The sequence below is a fragment of the Eptesicus fuscus genome, chromosome 6 (assembly GCF_027574615.1).
Source record: "Eptesicus fuscus isolate TK198812 chromosome 6, DD_ASM_mEF_20220401, whole genome shotgun sequence".
In the NCBI taxonomy this organism is placed as follows: Eukaryota; Metazoa; Chordata; class Mammalia; order Chiroptera; family Vespertilionidae; genus Eptesicus; species Eptesicus fuscus.
In genome coordinates, this window is record NC_072478.1 from 107,499,767 (window position 1) to 107,527,198 (window position 27,432).

Genomic DNA, 27,432 nt, shown 5'->3' on the forward strand with positions numbered 1-27,432 from the left:
GAGGCGGCGGGCACGGGCGGCCGAGCGGAGCCGAGCGCAGACGAGCACCGCCGAGCCGGGCCGAGCCGGGCCGAGCCGGGCCGGGCCGGGCCCAAGAGCGCGCAGGCGATGCGGGCGACCAGGCCGGGGTCGGCGGGCCCCTGAACCCGACGCCCGGGGCCAGCGAGGAGCCGCGCGGCGGCCGCGTGTCCGAGGCGGCCGGCCCGCCATGGCCGGGGTCAGCTACGCGGCGCCCTGGTGGGTGAGCCTCCTGCACCGGCTGCCGCACCTGAGCCTGCGCTGGGAGCCCACCGGCAGCCAGTTCCGGCCCGAGGACCCCGACTACCAGCAGGTGACCTGGGCCCCGGGCCGGGGGTCGCGGGTCGGGGGTCAGGGCGCCGGGTCACGGCCCTCCCTTTCAAGGGTCTGAAGACGCCCCTCCCCCACCGACGGCGGTCACGGCGCCCTCCTCCTCGGGGTCGCGAGCCCCTCCCCGAAGGTCGCCGCCCCCGCCTCTTTGAGGGTCTGCGGACGCCCCACTCGGCTTCCATCTGGCATCAGGCTCGCCCCCTGCGTGAGGGTCTCCCTCTGGGTCATGGTCACTCCTTTCCAGCGTGTGAGGACCCCCTGCCCCCATCGAGGGCGCGGGCCGCCTGCAGCCGCGCTTCCCTCCTGGGGTCACTTGAGGCCCTCTTTTCTGGGGTTCGTGGAGCCCCTCTGCCAGCTGGCAGCTCCGGCCCAGGCCCCTGCCCATCACTGGGGGCTGTTGCAGGGCAGAGCCCCCCACCCAGAGGACCCCGCGGCGCTGAGGCCGGCGGGATGGCGCAGTGTGTGCTGAGGGTCGCTCTGCCGCCGGGGCCGGGCCGTGGTCTGTGCCTTCCCGCCCCGGGTCCGGGTTCCAGCCCTGAGGACCGGTGCCCGGTCACCTGGAACCCCTCAGGGCTGCGTCTGGCAATCATTGCACAGCCCCGGGGTGGGTGGCATTGGCTCTGCTTGTCCAGACGGCCTGAGAGTCCCGTGTTCCGTGGACCGTGTCCCTCCCCACCTGTGCAGAACTCTGTTCTCCGTGGCCTCCCTTCTCCAGGGCAGAGGCCAGCAGCCGAGGGCGAGGATGCCGTGGGCACCCCGGCTCCCGGCCCTGCTGAGCAGGTTAGGAAGGGGGCGAGGGATTGGCCCCGGCATGCCCGAGGCAGCAGAAGTGTATAAAACCAGCACCCACATCCTAGAGCCCAGCCCCTGGGCGGGGGGGGGGGGGGGCGGTGTGGGCAGCTCCTGTGCCTCCAGGAACTCTGTGCACTGGCTCTGCCTCACCTGCCCCGGGGGCTGGGCTTAACCTGAGGCGGTTCCCAGCCCCTGGGGCACCTGGGCTGTCTGCCGCCCATGAGCTGCCACCTCTGCGTGCTGCCAACCACGCTTGGACTGGCTGCCTGGCTCCTGCTCTCCGGGTGCCGCCCCCCCCCCCCCCCCATGTGCCAGCTGGGATTCCAGGACACCTGGTAGAGAGTGAGCCCGGGGCAGACACCTGAGGCCCCGGAGGCCTGGGTTGGGGGCCAGGCACCCCTCGGCACAGCCTGGCCTCCTGCAGGGCCCTTTGCCCCCGAGAGGACCCTGCTTCTGGGCCAGCCTCCTGAGTGTCCCCTGCTCTGCTGTGGGGGGGCTCCGACTCACTCTCTCTCCTGCCTCCTCTCTGCGGAGCGGAATGAGCCACTGAATAATTCACGGGGTGGAAACCAGCCGTCTCCATCCCGCCCCCTGCTCCTGGCGTGGGCCGCGGGCGAGCAGGCCTGGTGTGCGAGCTGCCTCCGCCTCGGAGCTGGTGGTCCTGGACAAGCGCTCGGCCTCTCTCGGCCTTCAGGCCTCATCCCGAAACCCCGCTGGAGTGCCTTCTCTGTGGGGCGCCGTGGAACGCGAGGCCCCGGCTCTGCTCCCGCTGGGTGTGCAGCAGAGGGGGCCTCCCTGGGTGGGAGGGCGGTGGGTGCCCTGGGCCATGGCCTGGGGCCCCTGCTGCCTCCCCCATGAAGCCTTCCTAGCTGTGGGGCTTCTACCTCCTGAGCCGACCAGGGAAAGGGGGGCCGGGCTGGAGGGGGGTGGCATGGGAGACCGGCCTTTGCCCTTCTTTGCTGTTTCCTGCCCCCACCACCCGCTGTTGGGAGCCGTGGTGAACCCCACTGGAAAGCCCCGGGGGCTCCCCTTTTTTGGAATGCTGTGTGGGGACATCTGTCACTAGCCCTTTGCCACACAAGCCTGGGAGGTGAGGACTCTCTCCATTGTACAGATTAGCAAACTGAGGCGCGGAGAGGGACTGGCTCAGGACCACACTGCGAGGTCACACTCTCTACCCTCAGTCTTTCTCGTTCTGCTCGCTGCCCTCACCAGTTCAGGGGGTGCTGGAGCTCCAGACGGATGGAGAAAAACGGGTATGGCCTGGTGTATAGTGCTGTGGTGGGGTCAGGGCAGGGCCTGCTGGGGCCTGGCAGTCAGGGGAGGCTTCCTGGGGCAGGTGCTCCTGGCCTTCCATGGAGGCTGCAAGCCAGACTACGGGCGGCCAGCAGCTGGGACTTGCCTGGAGCCTGGTCCGCAGTGGGCACCCTGGGCCATCTCCCAGGCCAGATGGTGGCTTTGCCTCAGGTTTGCCCAGTGCGGGGCGGGGTGGGGGGTCTTTCTTAAGAGCCTGAGTACTGGGATGTTTCCTGCGAGACCCTAAACATGGACTGAGGTAGCTGTGAGAGACCTCGGGGAAGAGGGGTCCAGGCAGGGGTACAGCACGTGCAAAGGCCCTGAGGCAGGGAAGCCTGAGCCTCAGCCCCAAATAAGAGCGTCCCTCTGGTCTGCGCATGCTGCCTGGGGAGGACTGGCTGGCCCCGAGAGGGGTTTGAGACCGCGTGGGGGTCTCCCACCAGAACACAGCGCCGCGGTTTAATGCGATTCAGGCCAGGCCAGCCCCTGCCTGGCAGCAGCTCGGTGGCAGAGCAGGCCTGTCCGGGGGTGGGGCTGGCCCCGGTGTCATCCTCACCGCTAACGGGAAGGAAACTCACTCCCGTCAAACAACGGCATTCATCGCCAAAGGGAGACACCTCCGTGGAGCATTTGGAAAATAGGAAAGAGCTTGAGACAGAAAAAGCCTCTCCCCGCAGGAGTCCGTCCGCACACTTATCCCGGGGAGCGGGGCGGGGAGGCCGCGGAGAACTGGCATCACGCCGTGTGCCCTCAGTCACCTGCCTGGAAGCGTCACGTGTTGGGGATCGTGTCCGTGTCTGTGGTCCGTGGTTCTTGAGGCTTGGCCTGCATCCCAGGTGGCAATCCGGGTTCTGAGGCTGCAGGTGACAGAACCGTGCGAAACGACAGAGCCCCTGGGGGCCGGCGGAAGCTTCTACAGCGCCCCCTGCATGGACAGAGCTCACGCGCTTGGCTTTGGGGTGCAGGGCCCATGCAGGGGTGGCGGGGCAGGGAGCCCCCTGGGCCCAATGGACTCGGCCCGTGCCCCTCCTGGCCAGTGTCCAGGTCCCAGGGAAGAATCCCATTGGCTGAGCTGGGGTCTGGCCAGCAGAGGGCCGGCCGCTCAGTGCCCCCGCTGAGGGGTCGGTGTGGGCCGGACCGTCCCTGCCTGGCGTGGTGCCGGGTCTGCACCACCAGCTCTGTTGTTAGGCCCCTTGGCTCCTGGTTTTGGAGGGTCTGAGGCCGGGGACAGGCTCTGCCGGGGGACGCGTGGGGCAGGGACATCAGCTGTGATGCCGGGCCGGGGGCTCTCAGTTCGGCTCTGGGTGCTCTGACCTCCGGCCGCAGCCGCTGTGCCAGAGGCGCGTGCTCTCTTCTTACAAGCGTTTTCTGGGCACCATCACCCCCAAGGAGCAAAGCCGAGGCCACTGGCACCGGCATCAGTGAGCGGAAGACGCAGCAGGCTCCTCGCCGGCCGGCCGGGCACTCCCCTGCCCCTGCACTGAGCCCGAGCAGCTTCTGAGGCGGGGGGAGGGGGGGAGCCGCCTGGCCCTTTGCCTGGACCCCTCCCCCCAGGCAGCTCTGCTGAGTCCTCTGCTCGGGAAGAGGAACCGAATCTGCAGACAGAGGGGTCACCATGCGGGAAGTGCCCCACGTGGCCCCCGAGGAGTTGGGGCCCAGGTCAGGGGGCAGGGGCAGAACCCCGGGAGCCCCTGGCTGTGCTGGCCGGGACACAGCCCGCCGGTGCCGGGGGCTGCCGCAGTCCTGCGAGGGGGGGGCCCTCGGTGTGCTGAGGCCGCGACGGGCACACCCCGGGCTGTCACCCGAGCAGGGGCCACTCCCCAAAGGGCACCCCTGGCTGGGGCGCTGAGGGGTCCCTCCTGGGTCTGCCCCTGCCCCCCAGGCCCCGGGGCTCCGTGGCAGGCAGACATCTGCTGGGGCCGCGGGTGCCCTTGTCAGGCATGGGGACTGGAGGGCTGTGGTGGGTCTGGGTCAAGGCCAGGCCTCAGCCCAGGGCCAGAGGCAGGAGGGAGCGGCCCCGGTGCCAGCTGGCCACGAGGCCACTCTTGTTCTTGTGTGGAGCCAGGGAGGGCACCTGGGTGTGGGGCGTGCCCTCAGGGAGCAGGGCGGATGGAGCCGAGGTCACAGGTGGTGGGGGGCCCTCTGTGAGCCTCCCTTCCCACGCCCCTTGCCCAAGACCTGGGCTTCGTGTGCCCAGAGGAGCTGTGGCACACACGTGTATGAGCATGCACACATGTGCCACCCTCCACCCTCGGTGCCCCCCGCCTGCTACAGGAGGCTGGCTGAGGCCTGGGTCCCCACGGGAGGGCGGGGGGCTGTGGGGGGCAAGGGGGCCAGCGGGGCTGTTTCCTCCCGCAGGCCCCGCTGTGGCCAGGCCTGTCCTTGGTTGACCTAGGGCACGGGGTGAGGCCGGGCTCCCCAAAGCCTCGGTGACCACTTCTGGGCCCCAGGCTGGGTCCCTGACTGGTGAGGGGCGCTCGGTGCAGGTCTCCCCGTGCCCTCAGGCCTCATCTTCCTGGTGGAGACCAGCCCTGATGATGCCACAGCCCCATCAGACCGGGGCGGCCCCAGAGGGGGTGGTGGAGAGGGCCTCGCTGGGCCTTGGTGGAGGGCAGAGGGGTTTTCTGGGCGTCACACTGGGCGGCAGAGCATGGCGCAGCGGCACCAGGCAGCCCAGGTGCGGGTCTGTGGCGTCTGCTCAGCCCTCCCGCGGCGGGCGTGGGGGAGAGCAGGCCTCAGCACTTCCTCCAGGTGGGCCTGGCTGCAGGGGAGGGGGTGCTGGGCCTGGGGGTGACTGGTCAGAGCTCCCCTGGACCCCTGGGCTCAGTCCACGTGGTTCCTGGCGGGGAGGTGAGCGTGGTGTGTGCCGAGCAGAGAGAACGTGAGCGCAGCCAGTGTCTGCGCCCTGCTGGCCCGGACCTTGGACCTCGGACCTCGGACCTCGGCAGGGCGGGCGGGAGGGGCTTGGACAGAAAGCGGGCCTCTCTCAGGCTCCCGCAGGGCCACGAGCTCACCGGCATGGAATTCGAGAAACCCAAGCCCGCTCGATGGAAATGTGTTTTTAATTTCTGGCCGGCATCTGGGAGCCGCAGCCCAGCCTGTGGGAGGGGCGGGGGCTGTGGCCACGGCCAGCGCGGCACCCCTCGGCCTGGGCCCTGGGCCCTCAGCACGGCACCCCTCGGCCTGGGCCCTGAGCCCTCAGCACGGCACCCCTAGCCTGGGCCCTCAGCGCGCACCCCTCGGCCTGGGCCCTGGGCCCTCAGCACAGCACCCCTCGGCCTGGGCCCTCAGCACGGCACCCCTCGGCCTGGCCCGGGAGGTGCAGGGGCCTTTTCTGGAGCTTTCCTCCTCTGGCCTGTGTGGCTCCGGCCCTGCCTCCGTCACTTAAGTGTGGGTCCTGGGTCCCTTCTGGCCTCAGGCCCCCAGGCCTGGGAAGTGGGTGCCTCCCGGTCTGGGTGGTCTGGAGCCCAGCGAGCCTGTGGGTGCTGAGGCAGAGAGCCAGCCCTTAGGGGAGCCGGGCACAGAGGGTTCAGCCCAGCGCCCCCTCCCCTCTCCTCACCGGCACCCAGGGCTCCAGGCAGGACGTGGGGGCTCCTCTGGATGCCCTGACCCAGTCTTCCTGTGGAGAAGGCAGAGCTGGGGCCCACTGCTCCCCCACATCTGTCTGCCCCGCCCACTCACTAGAGCCCCTACTCTGCGCCCTGGCATTGCGGGCTCAGGCCTGGACCCCGCCTGGCCTCAGCTGCCCGTGGCCCCCAGGGCGCAGGTCTGCAGCCTGGACGTTGCTGGGCCTTTGCCCACACTGTCCCCCCTCATGGTGCCCCCTGGCACCCACTGGCACCCCCTGATGCTCTGCACCCGGTCCTTCTGAGCCTCGGCCTGCACTGCAGGGTCTGGGAGACGCTGGCCTTCCCGGCCTCGGCCTCTGTGCTCACGCAGGCTGTCCTGTCGGCGAGGCCAGTGTTGCCAGCATGTGGCAGGCACTGAGGGCCCAGGCCCCTCGGAGGCCTCCCTGTCCCACCTGTCGGGAGCCCCCTGACCTCTCCAGCTGCTGGAGCACGTGGCTGGCCACAGCGAGGCTGGCCAAGAGGTCACGCTGAGGCCGGGGCAGCAGGGCGCGGGGGCGTGTCCTCTGGGCTGGTCAGGGTCCCTCTGAGGGTCTCCAGGGGCGGAGGCTGTGGACTGGGGCGGGCAGAGGGCCGGAGCCGGTGCCTGGGAGCCATGGAGGTGCCTGCTCAGCAGGCAGGCTGGCTGTGGGTCCCGTGTCAGTGCCGCGTGTGGCGTGCTCCCCGCAGGGGGCACATGGATGTGCTGGGCAGGCCATGCGTGGCGTGGTGGTCGGGGGCATTGTGGGATGGCCCGTGCTGGTGCTGAGCTGCCACTCTGCGCAGGGGGTGCCCACACGGTATCTGACAGGCGTGTTCAGGCCAACGAAGGAGGGGCTGGCGGGCCCAGCTGGCGGCCGCGACCTCCCACGCCCTCTGGCACCGCCCTCGGGGATGGAGCTGGGCCTCGGGCTGCACAACTCTTAGTGAGATTCGGGGCGCGCCATAGCCCTCCCCTCGTGGGGCTGCCTCCCACAGGACAGCACTGCCCTGGGCCCCTTCCCGCCCCGTCTCCCTGCCAGGCCGGGTGGGGGCTGGGACCTGGGCCTGGACTGGGATGGAGACAGGCTTCCGACCCGAGCTCTGGCTCATCCGTGTTGGGGGGGTGGGGGCGGCCTTTGGGGGCCTTAGGGCACCAGGAGAGAGTGGGCTCAGGGCAGGGCCCGCTCCTGGATACGCTTCGTGGGGGGGCTGCAGCGTCCTTGAAAAGGATGCGTGGTCCAGGCTGGAAATCGAGCGGTAGGGTCAGAGGGCGCGTGGGCTGGGGTGCCTGGTGCACGGGTGGCCGCCCGCGCCCTTACTGCTCGTGTCCGCGCTGAGCCCAGGGCATTCCCGGCGCTGCGGGTGGCTGGGAGCCAGCGCTGTGGCCGGCGGTCAGGATGCGGCCCAAGCATCTCGCCTCGCTGACCGGGCGCTGACATCACTTCCATCGCAGACGGAAAATTCCATGTGGTCAGAGCCCAGATGCTGATCGGACAGTCCTGCTCTTTCTGAATGGGCCCTGGGAAGCCGGGACGCGGGGCGCCAGGGGGCGGGGCCGGGGAAGCCGCGCGGGCTGATCCCTGGGACTCTGCCTTCAGGAACTGGGCAAAGGCCACGCCTGGCCCCTGGCCCCGGGGACCGGAGCACAGGCGTGCTGGCCTCCGTGCTGGGCTGGGACCCGGTTCCCTCCTCCCCTCCCCGGGGGGCTGGGGTACAGGGACCCGTTTGCCGCCCAGGGCCACACTGGCCACCCGCTGTCCTTGCGTGGAGGCTCCCGGGAGGAAGCTGCCCGGTCTGTCGAAGCTTGGGGTGGGGGTCCTGAGGGCCCCGCGTTTCTGAGCACCCACTGTGCGCCAGGCTTCGGGCCACAGGGCACCACCCCTGCTAATGGATGAGCTTACTGAGGCCTTCCCAGCGCCCCATAGGGGAGGTGGGCAGAGACCAGGCCAGGTGGTGGGAGGGGGTCCCTGGGTCAGGCAGGCAGACGGGGGAGCAGACCCTGATGCTGGACACCTGGCTCCGTGTGCAGGGCTCCCCCTGCCACTGCCTCCCACAGTTGAGGAACCCCTGCCCTCAGGTGCCCCCCTCGGAGCCCAGGCCACACTCTCACTCTCTCGGGCACAGGTCCCACCCTTGACCAGCTCCCTGACGCAGGGAGGCCTGTCCCCCCGGGATGGGCGCGTCCTTCTCCCCCGGGCAGGTGACCCCGGCCCCTTCTGCCCCTCAGTCTCTGACGAGTGTGTGATGCCCAGGTCCACCCTCACCCGCCATCCCTGAAAGTTTACAGCCACTGCTGGGAGCTCATGGGGCAACTCCTTTATGTGCATGTGTGAACATGGGTGTGTGTGTGTGAATCTGTGTGATAGGCATGTGTGGGTGTGAACGTGTGGGGGCATGCATGTGTGGACGTGGCTGTGCTCACACTCACCTTGTCTGTGATCTGCCCTGGGCGCCCTCCCCGCAGCCAGGGTGCCCCCCGCCTCCTGTCCCCAGCCCACCAGGCTGCCTGTGGGCAGGGGCCCTGACGTTTCCCGGGGGCTCCCCGTGGAGGCGCTGTTGTAAGCCTTCACACACGAGCACATTTAGCCGGAGGGAGCACCCCAGCAGTGATGTCACCCCCTCCGCCTGCCGGTGGAGACACAGGCGCGGAGTTAGTCAGACTCCCCCTCACATCTAGAACCAGGCGGGGGAGCCCGGTTGAACCTGGGCACCCTGGTTCCGAGGGCTGTCCCCTCTGGGGCCCGAGTGTGGGGGGGCTGTGGGAGCCGGGCAGGAGGCCGTCCCCCGGGCCTCCTGGTGGCTGCATCCAGGAAGTTTCGTGATCTGGCAGCAGGGACTGTGCGGCACAGCGCCATAAACCGCCGCACGTCGGCCTGGGGTGCCGGCCTCTCCCGTGACGGCGGCGGGAACTGCCGCCCTGTCTCCACGGCAGGGCCTGCCCGAGGCCTCCCACGCCCGGCTGGAGAGCGCTGCTCACCGGCTTCTGGTTTTGTGTTTTAATTATAAAGTAGTGCGTGTTTGTGGCTTAAAAAAAAGAAAGAAAACCCAAAAAACAACCACAACAAACACGAAGTGAGTCAAAGCTGTAGAGGAAGGTCCAGGGAGGGCAGGCCCGGCTCCTCCCAGGCCTGGGAGCCCAGCTGTGCCTCGCCGGGTGCCGGGATCTCGTCAGGCCAGTGATGCTTATCTTGCCTCAGCTCTCTCATCTGGCAAAGGGAGTGGGTGGTCCTGGCGCCGCCATGGTGGCGATCCGGCGCGCTCGGTCCTGGCCAGCTCCCCGCAGGCCGAGCTCCACGCCCGCCCGGTGCGCCTCCTCGCCCGGGAGCGGCTCTGGGAGAACACCTGCCTGGGTGCTGTCTTTTTCATATTTTTACTTTTTAAAATTGATGTCAGAGAGGGAGGGAGAGAGAGAAACATCCATGATGAGGGGGAATCATTGATCGGCTGCCCCCCCACACCCCCCACTGGGGATCGAGCCCGAAATCCACGCGTGTGCCCTGACCAAGAGTCGAACCGTGACCTCTGGGTTCGTAGTTGGCGCTCAGCCACGGAGCCGCGCCGGCCGGGCTGGGTGCCGTGTTTAAGCAGCAGCTCCGAGCCAGCTGTGTTCTGGATGTGGAGGTGGGGGCCTGCTCCCCCAGATCGTGTCCCCCAGCGAGGGGGAGGCTGCTGGGGAGCGGAGGGTGACATCCAGCAGGGCTGCCAGTGCGGGCGGAGATGGGCCAGTCTGTGAGGCCTCAGGACCACGGGGGCAGGGCGGGCAGGTCTTGGGGGCTCCGCGGGGTGGCGGCTTCTGGGGGGGGGGTGTCTGATGGAGAGCTCAGGGAGGGGCAAGGGGGCTATGAAAGTGAGGCACCCTTGGAGCCGGGGCCCCGGGGCCGTGGGCTGTCCGGCCCTTTGCCTCTGACCCTGTGAGATGGCCGGGGGACCCACAAGATGGCGCTCTTCCAAGCCCCCTAATGTTCACTGACTCCCGGTGTTGGGCAGTGCTGGGTGGGGGAGGGCCCCTCAAGGTGAATGTGCCCCACCCTGACTGGGTCCTGGCCTGTCTCCCCCTGTGACCTTGGGCAAGCTGACCCCGCCCCCCCCCATCCTTGGAGTCCCCACCGACACACAAATGCCCGGGACCTCGAGAGAGCCTTGGGCTGAGAGGTGGCTCTGGTGCTCGCCCCACCAGGCCCGCTCCCCCCCCCCATACAGCGGGTGAGCAGGGGCAGTCGGGCCTGCCAGGCTCTCGGCTGGTGCAAGGCAGTGGTGGCTGCCCCCACGCCCACTGTGCCCAGAGTGTTTGCTGGGCAGCAGGGGGCAGCCTGTGGGAAGGGCTGGAGCAGCCTGGACTGCCACCCCCTGGTGCCCTGGCCTTCCCCAAGCCAGTGCCTCCTCCCCTGCTGCCTGGCAACCGTCTCCCAGGAGACAGCAGCTGGCAGGGCTGGGATGCAGCAGTCCCAGGGGCCCTGCTGGGGGCAGGCGGACCTGGGGTGTCCCACCCCCCACAGCTCCCAGGCTCAGGCCCAGGGCCCGGCTGCTGAGGGGAGGGAGGGTGCGTCCAGGGTCCTCCTGGGGTGAGTCTGGGCAGCGGTGCAGCGAGGCCGCCGAGGGGCGCCGGGTGGTCACCCAGCTGTGATGGTGCCTGTGGGGGCACCTCCACGCGTTGGGCCTCCCGTGTGGTGCCGCCCCGCCCCGTGAGGGCCACACGGCCCTGGACCCCAGAGGCACAGGCCGGGGACACCTTCTCCAAGTTCTTTATCAGCCAAACGGGGTGAAGGGGCAGTGGGGGGGGGGGTCTGTGCTGCCCCCGCCCCCGCCCCCTCGCAGGGCCCGGCCCAGGGCTGAGCCCGCAGCAGGTCAACTGCTTCCCTTGGGGCCCCCCAGCCTCCGCGACAGGAGGGCGCCCCTGGGACGTGGTGGGCTTCGGGGGCTCCAAGGTTGGAGAAGGCGGCTGGGCCCAGAGCGGGCGAGGACGGGGCGATGCCAACAGCCCCCCAGGCCCCGTGGGTTCCGGGGCCCGGAGGCGGCAGGCGCCCTGGGGCGGGTGCAGGCCTGGGCGGTGTCCGGTACGGGGTTCCCGGATCTGGGCGACCACGGGCACTGCCCGAGGGGCGGGGGGCTCGCTGGGAGCACGTGCCCTGGCCCGCGTGCTGCTGCGATGGGCGGGCCGGGGTGGGGCCGGAGCCACCCCGCCAGCGCCCCCCCCGCCCCCGCAGGCGCTGCTGCTGCTCGGGGCCGCCGCGCTGGCCTGCCTCGCCCTGGACCTCCTCTTCCTGCTGCTCTACTCCTTCTGGCTGTGCTGCCGCCGGCGCGAGGAGCCCCGGGACGCCGACTGCTGCTGCACCGCCTGGTGCGTCATCGTGGCCACGCTGGTGTGCAGGTGAGCGGCGGGGCGGGGCCTGGGCCCGGTGGGGGCGGGGCCTGGGCCCGGTGGGGGCGGGGCCTCCCGGCGCCCTCACTTGGCCTTGCCCCGTCGCAGCGCCGGCATCGCCGTGGGTTTCTATGGCAACGGGGAGACCAGCGACGGCGTCCATCGGGCCACCTACTCGCTCCGCCACGCCAACCGCACGGTGGCGGGGGTCCAGGACCGCGTGAGTGGCTGCCGCGATGGGCGGGGCGCTCCCCGCTGCTGACCCCGCGTCTGCTCGCGCCCGAGCCCGCGGGGAGGGGTGGGCAGGCGGCAGGGGGGGCGGGGCGGGGCGGTCCGCGTGCTCACGGCTCCCCCGGCGCAGGTGTGGGACACGGCGGCCGCCCTGAACCTCACGGCGGAGCCCGGCCTGCAGAGCCTGGAGCAGCAGCTGGCCGCCCGGCCCGAGCCCCTGCGCGCGGTGCGGCGGCTGCAGGGCCTGCTGGGCGCGCTGCTGGGCTACACGGCCGCCATCCCGTTCTGGAGGAACGCCGCCGTGTCCCTGGAGGCGCTGGCCGAGCAGGTGGACCTCTACGACTGGTACAGGTGCGCCCGCCCTCTCCTGCCCCCCAGGGCCCCGACCCCCAGCCCCCCTCCAGGGCCCCGCCCCCCAGCTCCCCCCTCCAGGGCCCCGCCCCCAGCCCCCCTCCAGGGCCCCGCCCCCCAGCTCCCCCTCCAGGGCCCCGCGCTCCCAGCTCCCCCTCCAGGGCCCCGCCCCCAGCCCCCCTCCAGGGCCCCGCGCTCCCAGCTCCCCCTCCAGGGCCCCGCGCTCCCAGCTCCCCCTCCAGGGCCCCGCCCCCAGCCCCCCCTCCAGGGTCTGGGTAGTTGGGTTGGAGGGGCTGGGTCTGCAGCAGCCACTCTGGCAGGAGTCCCCCCGGGGCCGGCTACTGAGCATCCGCCTGCAGGCTGTTAGCCTGGGCTCTGCTGGCCCAGGGATGGATGCCTGGCCTGCCCAGCCCCCGCCTTACCCCCCTGCCCAGCCCCTGGCGGCGGCCCACACCTCGTGCTCCGCAGGTGGCTGGGCTACCTGGGCCTGCTGCTGCTCGACGTGGCCATCTGCCTGCTGGTGCTGGTCGGCCTCATCCGCAGCTCCAAGGGCACCCTCGTGGGGTGAGCTGTGGGCCTGGACCCAGGGGTGGGGGGAGGCGCCCAAGCCGGTCTCCCTGAGTCAGCCCCCCTCACCCTCCTTCCTCAGCGGGTCAAGCACAGGGTCTGCCTGGGGGGAGCCACAGGTCCTGTGTGGGCGGACCCCCGGGGTGCCCTGGGGCCTGGCCCTCTGGCCTGCATCCCAGCAGGTGGCCTGAACCCCCCCTCACCTGGGGGGTGCTGATTGGCTGTCATTGCCCCAGGGTCTGCCTGCTGGGGGTCCTGGCCCTGATCATCAGCTGGGGTGCACTGGGCTTGGAGCTGGCTGCGTCTGTGGTGAGTGGCAGCAGGGATCCAGTCTGCTGGGCCGAGTCATGGGGGAGCCACACTTCTCACCCCTCCCCCTCCCGTGGGACATGAGGGCCCAGAGGGGCGGGTCCTGTCCTTGGCACACAGCAAGTCAGTGCCCCCATGGCCTGGAGGCCGGGCCCTGACCCCGGGGGTGGGGTGACCAGGCTGTACCTCTGAGCGGAGGGTGGGGGCCTAGCTTGGTAACCCTGTTTTCCTTGCCCACCTCCGCCCAGGGCTCCAGTGACTTCTGTGTGGATCCCGACGCCTACGTGGCCAGGATGGTGGAGGAGTTCTCGGTGCTGAGTGGGGGTGAGCCTGCGGCCGCACCTGAGCCAGCCGGGGGCGGGGGGGGGGGGGGTGTGTGGCTGGGAGGCATCCTCGCCCTGACGGACCCTGGGTCTGGGTGTGGGTGTGGGTGTGGGGGAGGCAGGACCTACCCGGAACAGGAAGCTAGTGAGTGAGCAGTAACACGCGTGGGAGACTGTGAATCGAGGACAGGTGCCGTGAGTCCAGCGATGATGGGGAGGAGACAGGTGACAGTGGGGGGGCGAGGGGAGCAGATGGGGGAAGCGGGTGATGATAGCGGCTCAGGCACGCAGTCAGGGTGGCCGGCCGAAGAGGCGGCATTAAGATTGAGCCAGAAGAGGCCGTGTGTCTCGTGCAGCGGCCCTGAGGCAGAGTCACGCTTGCGTTCCTGAGGCAGGAAATGGACCTGCTGGGAGAGGAGAGGGTGAGGAGGCATGTGGGCGGGTTGTGGCCGGAGCCCGGACGTGACTCCGGGGCCGTTGGAGGGTGGGGAGCAGGGGAGACGGCTGCCTTTCGGGCTGCTGGTGCGGCCTCAGGAGGGAGCAGGCGGAGACGGCGCCCTGAGCCTGCAGGCGAGGGAAGGGGCTGGAGTGCGGTGTCCATGCTGCCTGCACACGCGTCCATGCTGCCTGCACACGTGTCCATGCTGCCTGCACACGCGTGGCGCCTACCGGCTGTGCAGAGGGGGCGGGGCTGGCGGGACTTCCCCAGAAGTGGGGGCAGGCCTCCAGGCTGTGGGCTGAGTGGGGGGCAGAGCATGGGGGTGCTGAGTGGCCCTCATGGGACTGTCCTACCCCCTTTGCCCAAGAAAGCCCCGGGGTGAGCGAGGCTGGGCTCCAGCTTACTTGGTTAAGGAGCCGTTTCCACCTCAGCCTGGGGCACCCCTGCAGGGGGCGAGCCTGGTCCGCGCGGGTCTGGCAGGGCCGATGGCAGCTGGCCTGGGTGCCACAGCCCGGCCTCCCCAGCTCTGGGCCCTGGGCAAGCGCGCGCAGCCGCCTCCCGTGGGCCCGGCGGAGCGGGTGCTTCCTGTTTCAGCGTTAGCTTCCCGAACCCAGACCTGCGGGGCACGTGGGTGCGGCCAGCCCTGCCCTCCCTCCTGCGCTGGGCCCAGGGTCCCAGGAAGGGGCGCCTAGAGCCACTGTCCCTGCTCGGGGGCCAGACCTGACCCCCCGCCCCAGGGGCTTGTGGGGCCAGGCAGCAGGGGGACGGCAGGGCAGGCGGCCGGTCCAGGGCTCTCGCTGGCCGCAGCCAGGCTCGGGTCTGCTGGTTTGCAGGTCAGAACGGGGAGGGAGTCCCCTTCTTTAGACGCTGCTTAAGGGGGTTGCGACGGGCAGGCCACCTGTGTGTGCTGGGCCCTCAGCTGTGACTGGGCCGCATGCCTTTCTCTTTAGGGTGACACTCTGGCCTCAGGTGTTCTCCCCCCGTGACCCCTGAGCAGGTGCCCCCCAGCGCCCTGTCTGCTGCTCAGAGGGAGGGAGGTGCGGTGCTGCCCCCGGGAGAGCTCGAGCACCTCTGCCGTGCGAGGGGCACACTCCCAGCAGCAGGGTCTGGGCCCGCCCTGGGCTCCCGGAGGCCACACCCACCCTCACACGTGAACGTAGGCTCTCAGTGCAGACAGACCGACACCCGGGCATATCACCCACATGCATGTGCAGATACGCACACACATGCCAGTGCGTGTGCACCCACAGAATGCAGTGTACACGCAGACATGCACACAGGTGTGTCCGTGCACACACGTGTGCTTGTGTGAGCACACACGTAGCCACGCGCACACAGACACAGAAGTGGCAGTCGCTGAGCCGCCCGCCTCTCTCCGCAGACACCCTGCAGTACTACCTGGCCTGCTCGCCCCGCGCCGCCAGCCCCTTCCAGCAGGTGAGAGCTCGGCCGCCCGCCCCGCCCGCCCGGGGAGGCCATCCAGGGCACCATCCGGAGCACCAGGCAGCCCCGCCCTTCATCTCGAATGTCCGCAGCCCACCGGGCCACTCTCGGCCACTGACCTAGGCCGTGGGGAGACAGCTGGGCGGACACCGGGTTGATGTCACTAAGAGCCCCTGAGGGGTGGCCTGCTGATGCCCCCCAACCCCTGGGACTCACTCCTTCCGTGTCCTGGGTTGCGCTGGGCCAGCCCTACAAGGCAAAGCCAGTGGGTGGGTGTGGCGGGGCCCAGGGAAGCCTCGTCCAGGCGGGTCCTGTGTCCCCCCTGGGATAACGGCAGGTGCGGGCGTGGGTTTGCGGGGCACCCTGAGCCTGCTGCCCGCCGCTCCCCATGACCGGACCCCCTGCTTTAAAGATGCCGCGCTGCTGTGCCGGGTGCCTGGGCCCCTGCCGGCCGGGGAGCGTGTCCCGCCAGCCTCAGCAGTGCTGGCGCCCCTCGGGCCCTGGCGCACCCGTCACCCTGGACCCCATGCGGGCAGGCCGCGGGGGGGGCGATGGGGCACGGGCTGCTGGCCTGCTCCACGGCCGCTCTCTCTGGAGCAGACGCTGTCGGGCAGCCACAAGGCGCTGGTGGAGATGCAGGACATCGTGGCCGAGCTCCTGAGGACCGTCCCCAGGGAGCACCCGGCCGCCAAGGTGAGGGGGGCGGGGCCCCACGCACAGGCGGTGACACCAGCCGGCGTCACCCCTCCCTCCGTTTCCCTGAGGGTCTTTGGTGGGTTCTTTAAAAAGTTCTGCTTCTTATTTTAAAAATCACCTGAATTGTTTATATTTAGAAAGTGAGGAAACTGGGAACAGACATAAGACCCCCCTGGGCGGGACCCTGCCACGGGGCGTCCCTGGGGGCGTCCTGGGGCCTCGGGACTGCTTTCCGGTGCTCCAGGGCCCAGCTGGGACACGCACACACACGCGTGCACACACGGTCCACAGCCCACCCCCGGCCTCCCCTCAGTGGGGAGGTCGGTGTCAGCTGCTTGGGTTTCTTCACACTCACCGGGGCGGCTTAGATACCTGTGCCCCAGGCCTGGAGGCTCAAGGCCAAGGTCGGATTGGGCAGGTGGCTGCTCCTGCGTCTGTCTCCTTGGCACGCAGACACGTCACGGTGTGGGCACACAATGGAGACACACACAGCGCAGACAACATACGCACTACAGTGCAGACACGCCACGCAGACGCACGGCAGCCCCGTCGCACGCTGGGGCTCGCTCTGCCCCGTGTTTCCGGGGACGTTTGCTGTTTGAAAGGCTGTGGACACCTTTTGTCTCACTGTTCCTGGAACTGCATCCTTTAAAGGAACCGGCCATGTCAGGAGACGCGGGTGTTGGTCCCTCCTGTCACGGAAAAGGACCACATAGCGGTGGCCGCCCACGACGGGCATTTGTGGTCTGTCCTGGCGTCCTCCGCTGTCCCCACGGCCGGCCGCGGGCTCTGGGCATGCAGTTTCTAGAAGCCCAGGACCCTGAGGTCCGTGCCGAGCCACAGGGTTGGGGTGGGTGGAGACCTGGAGGCTCCCCTCCTGACCGTGTGCTGACCCGGCGCGGCGTGTGCCCAGGACCCTCTGCTCCGCGTGCAGGAGGCGCTGAACGGCACGGAGGTGAACCTGCAGCACCTCACCGCGCTGGTGGACTGCCGCAGCCTGCACCTGGTGAGCGCTCCGGGCCGGGGCGGGGGGGGGGGGGGGGCAGCCCGGCCTGGAGGCCGGCTCCCTGGGGCCGGGGCCGGGCCAGCTTGTCCGTCTCACCCGCCTCCCGTCCCCGGTGCCGGGCCTGCGCCTCTCCGGCCCCAGGACTACGTGCAGGCGCTGACCGGCCTCTGCTACGACGGCGTCGAGGGCCTCATCTACCTGGCCCTCTTCTCCTTCGTCACCGCGCTCATGTTCAGCTCCATCGTCTGCAGCGTCCCCCACACCTGGCAGCAGAAAAGGTGAGGGGCCGAGGCCCGCAGCTCCCCCAGCCCCGGCCCCAGCCCCGGCCGCTCCAGGGAACCGCCTCCCGACACCCTGTCCCCCGCCCCGGAGCTGGGGACGAGGGCCTGCTCACCTCCACGCCTTGTACGCCTCCGCAGTGACGGGCTGGCCCCGTTTCACCGATGGCAAACTGAGTCCAGAGGGGCTCCCAGCCCAGGGCTGCTGGTCCGGAGCCGGCAGGGAGACCCAGGGCTCCTGCCGTGGTGCTGGCGCCGTGCCCCCGCACGTCCGCGCCTCTGGTTCAGGCTGTCTCCCCGTCCCCGTCCCCATCCCCGTCCCCATCCCCGTCCCCGTCCCCGTGCGACGTGCAGGGTTTGGTTGCAGGGACCACCTGGCTGGCTGTGGGGACTGACAGCTGCGCGGGGGGGCCTCTGGCGGCCCTGCCTCAGTCTCCCCAGTCAGCACTGGGTTGGGTGGTTGTATCGGGTGCCGGCCCTTCCTCCTCGGGCCCCCAGGGCTTACCTCCCACAGCTCCCACCTCCCTCCTGGGGGCCGTGGCTGCTCTCGGGCGGCCCAGCAGCTTGGATGGCGATCCCTCGGGTCAGAGCTCTTCCCTTTTGACTCACTCTGTTGTCTTCTGTTGTGGAGGTGATGCTGCTGGTGGGGGTGGGGGTGGGGTGGTGGTGATGGAGATGATGGTGATGGTGATGGTGATGGCGGTGGTGGTAATGGCAATGGTAGTGATTGCGGTGATGGTGGTGGTGGTGGTGATGGTGCTGGTGTGATGGTGATGGCAGCGGTGGTGGTGATGGTGATAGTGATGATGGTAGAGATGGTGATGGTGGTGATGATGATGATGATGGTAGAGATGGTGATGATGATGGTAGAGATGGTGATGGTGGTGATGGTGGTGGTGATGGTGCTGGTGTGATGGTGATGGCAGCGGTGGTGGTGATGTGATAGTGATGGTGGCGGCGGTGATGGTGGTGATAGTGATGATGGTAGAGATGGTGATGGTGGTGATGATGGTGATGGTGATGGTGGCGGTGGTGGTAATGATGATAGTGATGACGGTAGAGATGGTGATGGTGGTGATGGTGATAGTGATGGTGGCGGCGGTGATAGTGATGATGGTAGAGATGGTGATGGTGGTGATGATGGTGATAGTGATGGTGGCGGTGGTGGCAGCGGTAGGAAAGATGGCAGCGGTAAGAAAGATGGCGGCGGTAGGAAAGATGGCGGCGGTAGCAGTGTCTGGATTGGATTCAGACCCTGACTCTCCCCCTGCTTCTTGGGTGACTATCAACTGTCACTTAACCTGGTGGCCTCAGCTTCCCGACTGACGTGAGGTGTGCACCCCCCGCCCCCGCAGAGGCTCCGAGAAGGACAGGACGGCGGAGGCCGGGGCAGTGGCCACTGATGAGTCACTGGTGTGAGCATGCGCCTGGCGTGGCTGGTCGTTGGTGCTCGGCCATCGTTACTCCTGTCCTGCCCACCCCACCGCGTGGAGGGTGGCGCAGACCCTCGGAGGCCACCCAGCTGGTGGTGGGGAGGGGGGACCAGGCGGGGCGGCCGAGTCCTGAGAGACCCCGAGGCCCAGGCCCGCAGCAGCCCGAGCGAGTGGAGGAGGGGCGCAGGGGCCGCAGAGCAGGGAGGCCCGAGCTCCGGCTCCTTGGTGCAGGTCAGCCCCATGGGCCTGCGCACCGCCCCCCCCCCCCCCCCAGGGACCTCCCTTCTTCTTTTTTAATGTATTTTATTGCTGTCAGACAGGAAGGGAGAGGGAGGGAGGGAGAGAAACATCCACGGTGAGGAAATCATTGATCGGCTGCCTCCTGCACAACCCCTACTGGGGATCGAGCCCGCAACCCAGGCATGTGCCCTTGACTGGAATCGAACCTGGGACCCTTCAGTTCGCAGGCTGACTCTATCCACTGAGCCACACCAGCCAGGGCTTTGCTCCCTTTCTTTTTTTTTTCTTAATAATTCTTTATTGTTCAGTTGTTCCTCTTTATTACCATTGTTCCTCTTTTTCCCCCCATAGCTCCCCTCCACCCAATTCCCACCTCACCCTCTGCCCTAACTCCCCCCCCCATTGTCCTCATCCATAGGTGTACGATTTTTGTCCATTTTCTTCCTGCACCCCCCACACCCCTTTCCCCCTGAGAATTGTCAATCCACTCCCTTTCTATGCCCCTGATTCTATTATATTCACCAGTTTATTCTGTTCATCAGATTTTTAATTCACTTGATTTTTAGATTCACTTTTTGATAGATATGTATTTGTTGTTCATCATTTTTACCTTTACCTTTTCTTCTTCTTCCTCTTCTTACAGAATACCTTTCAGCATTTCATATAATACTGGTTTGGCGGTGATGAACTCCTTTAGCTTTTTCTTATCTGTGAAGCTCTTTATCTGACCTCCAATTCTGAATGATAGCTTTGCTGGGTAGAGTAATCTTGGTTGTAGGTTCTTGCAATTTATCACTTTGAATATTTCTTGTCACTCCGTCTGGCCTGCATAGTTTCTGTTGAAAATCAGCTGACAATCATATGGGTACTCCCTTGTAGGTAACTAACTGTTTTTCTCTTGCTGCTTTTAATATTTTCTCTTTGTCTTTTGCTCTTGGCATTTTAATTATGATGTGTCTTGGTGTGGTCCTCTTTGGATTCCTCTTGTTTGGGGTTCTGTGCTTCCTGGACTTGTAAGTCCATTTCTTTCATCAGGTCGGGAAGTTTTCAGTCATTATTTCTTCAAATAGGTTTTCAGTACCTTGCTCTCTCTCTTCTTCTGGCACCCCAATAATTCGGATGTTGGTACGCTTGAAGTTGTCCCAGAGGCTCCTTACACTATCTTCATATTTTTGGATTCTTTTTGCTTTTTGCTTTTCTGGTTGGGTGTTTTTTGCTTCTTTGTATTTCAAATCTTTGACTTGATTCTTGTGATCCTCTAGCCTGCTGTTGGATCTCTGTATATTATTTTTCATTTCAGTCAGTGTATGCTTAATTTCTAGTTGGTCCTTTTTCATATCCTTGAGGGTCTTGCTAAATTTATCGGGCTTTTTTAGAAAATTCTTGAAAAACCTTATAACCGTGGTTTTGAACTCTATATTCAGTAGTTTGCTTTCCTCCATTTCTTTCACTTGTGACCTGTTTCTTTGTCGCCACATTTTGGCTGCTTCCCTGAGTTGACAGAGTGGCTTTGTGTGCTAGGTGTCCTATAGAGCCCAGTGGCTCAGCCTCCCCAGTTACCTGAGGTGGACACTCTTGGTGCACCCCTTTGTGGGCTGTGTGCACAGTCTTATTGTAGTTAAGCCTTGATTGTTGTTGGTATCATTGGGAGGAATTGACTTCCAGGCCAATTGGCTGTGAGGATCAGCTGTGTCTACGATGGGAGAACTTCTGTGCTGGAGACACCCTTATGAGACAAGACTTGCTTCAGTGGGGCTTTGGTGCTCACTGAGTCTGCCCCCGAGTGTGTCCCTTATGGATCTGAGGAGTTGTAATCTGGATGGTCCCACTCTGACCCCTGGGTACACTGGCTCTTGGATCTCCAAAGAGGTGCTAATTTAGCCTCTGCCTGAGGCCACCCAGCAGGAGCTACAGAGAGATCTGCAGATTCCTCTTCTTTGTTTGGGGTTTGGAGGTGCCCAGATGAGGCCCAGCTGTGAAGCAATGCAAGCAGCTGGGGGGCCTTGGGCCTTCTTTTGGATGTTCTGGGTCTCACTGACTCAGCTGCAGTTTGTTAGGTAAGTTTAGATTTCAAAGGACCAGGCCATTCATATGCAAAAGCCTCTGCGCTCAGCTTGGGTGGGGCGGGGTCTCAGGGCAGAGCAAACAGCAATGGCTTCCCATCAGCCCTGCCTCCCCGCCCACCCCGCCCCCGCTGGGTTCAGTGTCCCTTGGTAATCGCTGCAAGCACCTCTGAGAGAAAGCCGCCCTCGAGTTCCACTGCCAGACAGTCCAGTTTCTCCCCGTATGAGTCTGGGTCTGCTGGGAACCGATTCCAGCGTGTAATAATTGCAAGAGTTTCACCAAAAGGTTGGTGGAGCTTGGGCAGCTCAAAAAGGGTGAGCCACGTATGTAGTTTACCTGTTGGAAACGGCTAAACTGCACTTCCCCCAAACCTGAATAGGATTGTTAACTGCCAGACAGCTCAGGGCATTTTACTGCCTCCTGTTGGCCAAACACCTGTAGGCTGTTCCCCAATCTGACAATATCCTTTGATACCCTACCCTTTGAAGTGTATTATCTCCACCTGGCCTTAGGACACATTGTATTAAGTCTTCTGAGGAAGTTACTGAGACTTCCCATGATCCCTCTGTATATGCAAATTAGCCAAAGGGGATACTCTTTAAAAATATAATTATAAATTTAATAAAAATGAGAAATTTTAAAATTTTGAAATCTTTCACTGGTATTTACAGTGTAAACTAAGATTGTTGTTGAAGTATTAAATCTGACAGCAAATAGTAGTCAACTTTACTGTAAAATTACTCGTGATACGGCTACTCGGATGCTTGACGCAGTGTTCAAGCAGCAGCCCTGTAGGTTGTTTGGTAAAAAAGAAAGACAAAGATTTTTATTTTATTTATTTATTTTTTAATATATTTTATTGATTTTTCACAGAGAGGAAGGGAGAGGGATAGAGAGTTAGAAACACCAATCAGCTGCCTCCTGCACACCCCCCACTGGGGATGTGCCCGCAACCAAGGTACATGCCCTTGACCGGAATCGAACCTGGGACCCTTCAGTCTGTTGGAAGGAAATAAAGAGAGGTTTTCTTCAATCATCTGAAGAACTGTAATTAAAAGTCAGTATATTTGGCCTCATAAACTAAAGTAAATTGTGTTTCTGCCTTCCTGACAAACTTTATATAAAGTTGCTCAAAGACTAATTGCAGAAATTTAATTAATGTCATTTATTGTCCATAACTTAGGACAAGTGAAGTTAAAAAATAAAAAGTAAACCTTATTTCAGATTAATTTAAAATTGGCTAATTGAAATAAATATTCAAGAGAATTTAATTATACTGGGCAGGAAACTTCCTGAAGTATTAAAAAATTTTTATTGATGGTTCATCTCATAGTAAAATTGCCAACATGCTATGAATCCAAAGCAGTCATATTTCTGTGCAAAAAAAAATAAAAGTTATCAAGACTGCATTGCAAAATTTCCAAAAGCCTCCTAATATTGAAATAAAAAAAGGGGGGATAGTAGAGTAATATCCTGTAAGATATCCTGTAAGTAAATTACATCAAGACCTTTTTTACTTTGAAAATTACTTTTCATTTGTAATGCTAATAGCAAGACACCCATGAAAAACAATTTTCAAAGTAGAAACTTCCTGTTGGAATGGCTAAAAGGCATGGGTCCCCAGAGTCCCGCCCAGAACTGGGGTTCAGAGCAGTCGGGAGCGTGTGTCTCCCTCCCGATTGAGAAAGCCAGCCCTGTCCTCTGCGTACCTCGGCCTTCCGCGGCTCCTCTGAGTCTCAGTGCTTCTCTCTTCCCTTCTAGTTGTAGAATTTCCACTCAGCCAGCCTTCCCATCCCGTGGTTCTGGATGATGTCGTTTTGTCTTTCAGTTGTAGTTTGGAAGTGGCTGTGCAAGGCAGCAGTTCAGGTGTTTACCTATGCCGCCATCTTGGTTTCTCCTGCTCCCTCTTTTCATCGGCGGGCGGTCCCCGTGCCTGCGCAGGCCGAGCCAGGCCCTGGTTCCCCGTCTCACAGAGAAACGCGGGGTGACTTGCCGCAGCCCATGGTGTGTGCGTGCCCGAGCCAGGATCGGGGCCCCGGGGTCGGTGGCGCTGCCGGGCTCAGCCTGAGCTGGTGCTGGTCCCCCCACCCCCGCAGAGGCCCCGAGGAGGACGGGGAGGAGGAGGCGGCCCCGGGGCCGCGCCAGGCCCACGACAGCCTCTACCGCGTCCACATGCCCAGCCTGTACAGCTGCGGCAGCAGCTACGGCAGCGAGGCCAGCATCCCGGCCGCGGCCCACACCGTCAGCAACGCCCCGGTCACCGAGTACATGTGAGTCGGCGGGAGCTGGGCGCCCAGGGGCGGGGCCGCCGGCACAGCTCGGAGCCGGAGAAGGGTGCTGCGGGGCGGGGCCACGGGAGGCCGGGAGAGAAGCAGGGCCTGTCCACAGTGGGGCCACGGAGGTGGGGCCTCCCCCCGGGGGCTGTCCCCTTGGGAGGCCACTGGGTCAGATGGAGGGAGGCCGTGGCCCAGGGCCCAGGGCCCACGCTGAGCCCTGGTTACTGTGCTGGGCTCACGGCACCCCGAGGCCCTTGCGAGCCGAGCCGGCCGCATCCAGGGAGGGTGTGCCCGCCCTGTTGGCATCAGGAGGGCGGGTGTGGGCAGAGCAGGCGGGCACACCACAGGCTCCGGGACGGGCCCTCGGGCTCCGAGCTGGGACCACGGCCAGCGGTCGCTCAGCCCCTCTCTCCTCGCTCCTCAGGAGCCAGAATGCCAATTTCCAGAACCCCCGCTGTGAGAACACCCCCCTCATCGGGCGCGAGTCCCCGCCGCCCTCAGTAAGTCTCGGGCAGGAGGCGGGTGGGTGTCTGGCGTTTCCTCTGAGCCTGCAGCGAGCGGGAGGCGGGCAGGGTGGGCAGCCCGGGCCCGACTTCCCTCTTCCCACCTGACCTCTTCTTTTCCTCTTGGTAACTCTGAGCTTCCCCCAGTTCTCGGCCCCTGGCCGGTCCAGCCTGGCCTGGGGTCCCCTTGGCCCTCAGGGCTGAGACGCAGAAAAGAGGGGACACGTTGGTTTGTGCCAAAGAGACGGAGCTTACAGAGAGGCAGCCAGGCGGGCTTCCTGGCGGTGGTGGCTGCAGGGGGCAGGTGGCCCGAGCGGCGAGACACTTTGCCGTGGAAATCCCTGCCCACGCGTGCAGTGGCCCCTCGTGCCCTGCCGCACAGAGCCGGCCGGGGGCTGGGGACGGGACCACGGGACTGTCATGTCCCACTGCCCTTCTCACCGCCCGTCCCGGCCCCGTGGCCTCCTATGGCCGGCCCACACCTGGCGTTGAGGCTGCACTCTCTCTCTCTCTCTCTCTCTCCTGCACCCCCACCCCCACCCTGGGCCCTCCTAGCGATATCTGGCTGCCCTGGACTCTGGCAGCCACACAGGCTGGCAGTTTAAGCCCATGGACAGTGCCTGACCGCGGTGGTGGCCATGCCCTCAGAGTGACAGGTACTGACCCACCTGGGTCCCCTGCCCTGTGCACCGCCCGCCCACCTGTGCCCCGTGCCTCACGCCCCTGCTCACCGAGCCCCCGAGCCCGGCTGTCCTTGAGCCCACCTGACGGGCCTGGGCCGTCCCAGATCAGGGCCATGGGGGGCTCTGGGCAGGCAGGCCTGCGGGCTTGTGGCCTCCAGCCCAGCCAGAGGCCTCTGGTGCTGGCCCGGGACCGGCACTCGCCTCAGGACAGTGAGCCTGCCCCCCGCGCCCCGCCCCCGGCCCAGAGCCCCTCCTGTCCCCTCCCAGCAAGGAGACCTGACCCGGAGCCCTGGGCACGCTGCACCGGGTCCCGGGTGCGGCCAGCGGCCTGGCCCTCGCGGTGCCGCCTGCAGGTCCCACGTGCACTCAGGTGGTGCGCGGCGTGCAAGCTGCTCCCAGCCACCCCGAGCTGAGCACCCGCATGGCTGCGCAGCTGCGTCCCTGGCCTCGCTGCATGTCCCAGAGTGGCACGCCCTGGAGCCGCGGCTCCTCCCGGCCCCCTCCCGGCCCCTGCTGGGCACGTGCAGCCTTCTCCCCACCGGCACTGCGGGAGGCCTCTCGGGACCAGGGACGCTGACCCACCAGAGCTGGGGACGGCGGGGTAGCGTGTGGCCGTGGTCAGCCGCCGGGCTCCGTGACACCGGTGGCCTGTGGCACATGCCTGGGCCTTTGTCCCCACCCCCCATGGGCGCGTGACCCTTTATACCTGCCTGGTCTTAGCACACGCCTCTCCACGTGTTTGTGAGCACATACATGCATGCACACACAGCCCCGCACACGCACACACAACCATGTACACGCACGCACTGAGCAAGGCCCTTGTGCCTCAGGTCAGACCAGGGCAGCTGAGACGTGCAGCTCTCCCTTCCCCCCCCCGTCGCCTCGGTCCCTGCGCCTGTGACCCGGGGAGACCGCAGCGGCATCACCTCCGCCCGCGGCCCGCGTGGGCGCCTCCTTTCGCGGGAGACTGGCGGAGCGGCCCTGCTGCTCCGGCCCCCGTGGGCCCTCTGACTTCCGGGGACACAGCCCCCCCACCTTCCGGAGCTCTGCTGGGGGGCTCTGCAGGGGTCCTGTGGGGAGAGGCCGGCTTGTGGGTGGCCTTTGGATCCTGGCATGGAGCCTCTGGGCGCTGGTGTGTGTGTGGGGGGGGGTGGGGTGGAGCTCTGCCTGGCACAGCGCCCACATGCCCGATCCGGGCCTGGGCCCTCAGGGGCTCAGAGTCCTGGTGCTGGGCCAGCAGCCCCTCCCGAGCCCGCCCCCAGGGCTGCCAGTCACGCTGTCCTAGTCTGTCCTGCCTGCCCCCAGGGGTGCTTCTGGCTGGCCCCCCAAGGCCTTGCCCAGCCGACCCACACCCTGCTCACACCGCTTCCCTGTCTTCCGCAGTACACGTCCAGCATGAGAGCCAAATACCTCGCCACGAGCCAGCCGCGCCCCGACTCCAGCGGCAGCGGCCACTAGACGCCGGCCAGCCACCGCCCCACGTGCCAATCGCCCTGCTCCTCCCCAGGCCCCCAGCCCCTCCGTGACGCCCGGGCTGCCCCCCCCTTTCTGCAGGGGCCCTGCCAGTGGAGATGAGGGAGCTCTGGGCTGCACCCTGACCTCGGGGTCCACGCCTGGACACGGAGCACTGTCATGGACACCAGGGCCCTTGCGGTCCCCCCCCCCCCCCCCGCCCTCTAAGGATTCGGGTTCGCAGAGCCCTGCTCTGGGCAGGCGGCGCCCCTGCAGCACGGACCCTCTGGACCTGCGCCTCCAGCTCAGCCCTCTCCCCGCTGCCCTGACGCCTGCCTCTGGCCACTCACGCCCTCTGCCCAGCGCCTCTGCTCCTCTGCGTGTCTCTGGCTCTTTCTCTCCCCCCTGACCACAGGCCCCTCCTGCCCGTCGCCAGAGCCTCCTGGGCCTCCTCCGCCTCCGCCAGCTTCGCTCTCTCCCTCAGCTCCTGCGGCGCCGCCCTCCCCGCGGCCAGAGGACAGCCGGGGTCGCTGAGCCTGGCTGCTCACCGTGGTGCCAAACCCCCCCCCCCCCCAGGCTTGGCACCTTGTTCCGGTTCATTCTTGCACTAACCATGCTCCTCATCTCTAGGGCACGTGGGCCGCGGGCCGCGCACACTCCCTCCCTCCCCTTCCACCCCGGACAGGTGCCGCGTCCTGGAGCCTGGCCTCAGCTGGGGGCGGCGGGGGGCGCCCGAGCTGCCTGTGAATGCGCCCTTGGCCCTGCCGCCCGGGACTAACCACTAACCTCACCCCAGCCCCCCGGTGCTGCAGCCCAGCCGGCCAGTGTGACCCCGAGTCCAGGAGGACCAGCTGGGGCTCCGGCTGAGCAGCCGCTGCTTCTCGGGGCGCCGTTGGGGGGGCAGAGTCCGACAGGCAGCCCCAGGCCCTGGGGACCCCTCCCCGGCAGGTGCTACCCCAGGAGGATGTGGGCTGTCGGACCAAGGTCCCTGCGGCCTCGGTCTCCCTACCTGTGAAGTGGGGGCAAGGCCTCCCTCAGGTGCTTCTGGCTTCAGTGTACGCTGTTTGCTGTCCTGCCAGGGAGGGCTAGCCCCAGGGCAGCATGGGAGTGCCCGGCCAGCCCCAGAGCGGCCAGGCCAGGGCCGAGTGAGGCCCCAGGCAGCGGCCGGGCAGTTAGACTGCGGCCCCAACTCCAGAGCCCCCTCCCTCGGCTGCCGGGACCTGCTCTGTGCTGGTGTCTGGGACCAAAGGGGGGGTGGCCCCCGGGCAGCCTCTGCCGGGAAGGGCCCCTGGGCACAGCTGAACCTCACACGCTGTCCAGCATGCTCCAGGCCCCTGCCCCCCCATCCCCTCCCCGTGGCGGGAGTGTGATGGCCTCTGGTCAGGAGGCGACCCAGCAGTCCTGCTTGGCGCCGGCCATGCCCTGCCGCTGCTGGGCGCCACCGCTGCGAGCCCCCCCCCCCCATGTGAACAGACAGCAGGAGCAGCCGTCGCCCCGGACCCGTGCCCCTGGGAGGCGGCCTGGTGGGCGGCATGGGTGTGCCGCTTGCCTGTGACCCCGAGTCCAGTCAAAGGGGAATCGGGTTTGGGCCTGAGCTCGGTGCACGGAGCAGGGCAGGGCCTCTTTCCCGCTCTGCCCCTGCCATTGGCCTCCGCACCCACGCCCGCTCCTGCAGCAGTGGGGCCGGGGCCCTCAGGCCTGACTGCATCTTGGGGGGCAGGCCCGTGACCCCATTGGGGGCAGGGAGGCCGCAAAG

General features: G+C 66.1%; 1 protein-coding gene across 2 annotated transcripts; it reads left to right on the forward strand.

Moving 5' to 3' along the window:
- On the forward strand, window positions 1-27,134 carry TTYH3 (tweety family member 3). Of its 2 annotated transcripts, none has more exons than XM_054718256.1 (14): window positions 1-331; window positions 11,228-11,391; window positions 11,491-11,602; window positions 11,744-11,964; window positions 12,433-12,528; window positions 12,768-12,840; window positions 13,089-13,164; window positions 14,984-15,039; window positions 15,646-15,738; window positions 16,655-16,747; window positions 16,889-17,025; window positions 22,859-23,032; window positions 23,463-23,538; window positions 25,608-27,134. In XM_054718256.1, the coding sequence occupies exons 1-14, from the start codon at window positions 209-211 to the stop codon at window positions 25,680-25,682; spliced, it is 1,569 nt and encodes a 522-aa protein (XP_054574231.1). In that variant the 5' UTR covers window positions 1-208; the 3' UTR covers window positions 25,683-27,134. The 2 variants fall into 2 exon arrangements, with proteins under 2 accessions (XP_054574231.1, XP_054574232.1); XM_054718257.1 differs by having other exon boundaries at window positions 16,676-16,747.
- The last annotated feature ends 298 nt before the right edge of the window (window positions 27,135-27,432 follow it).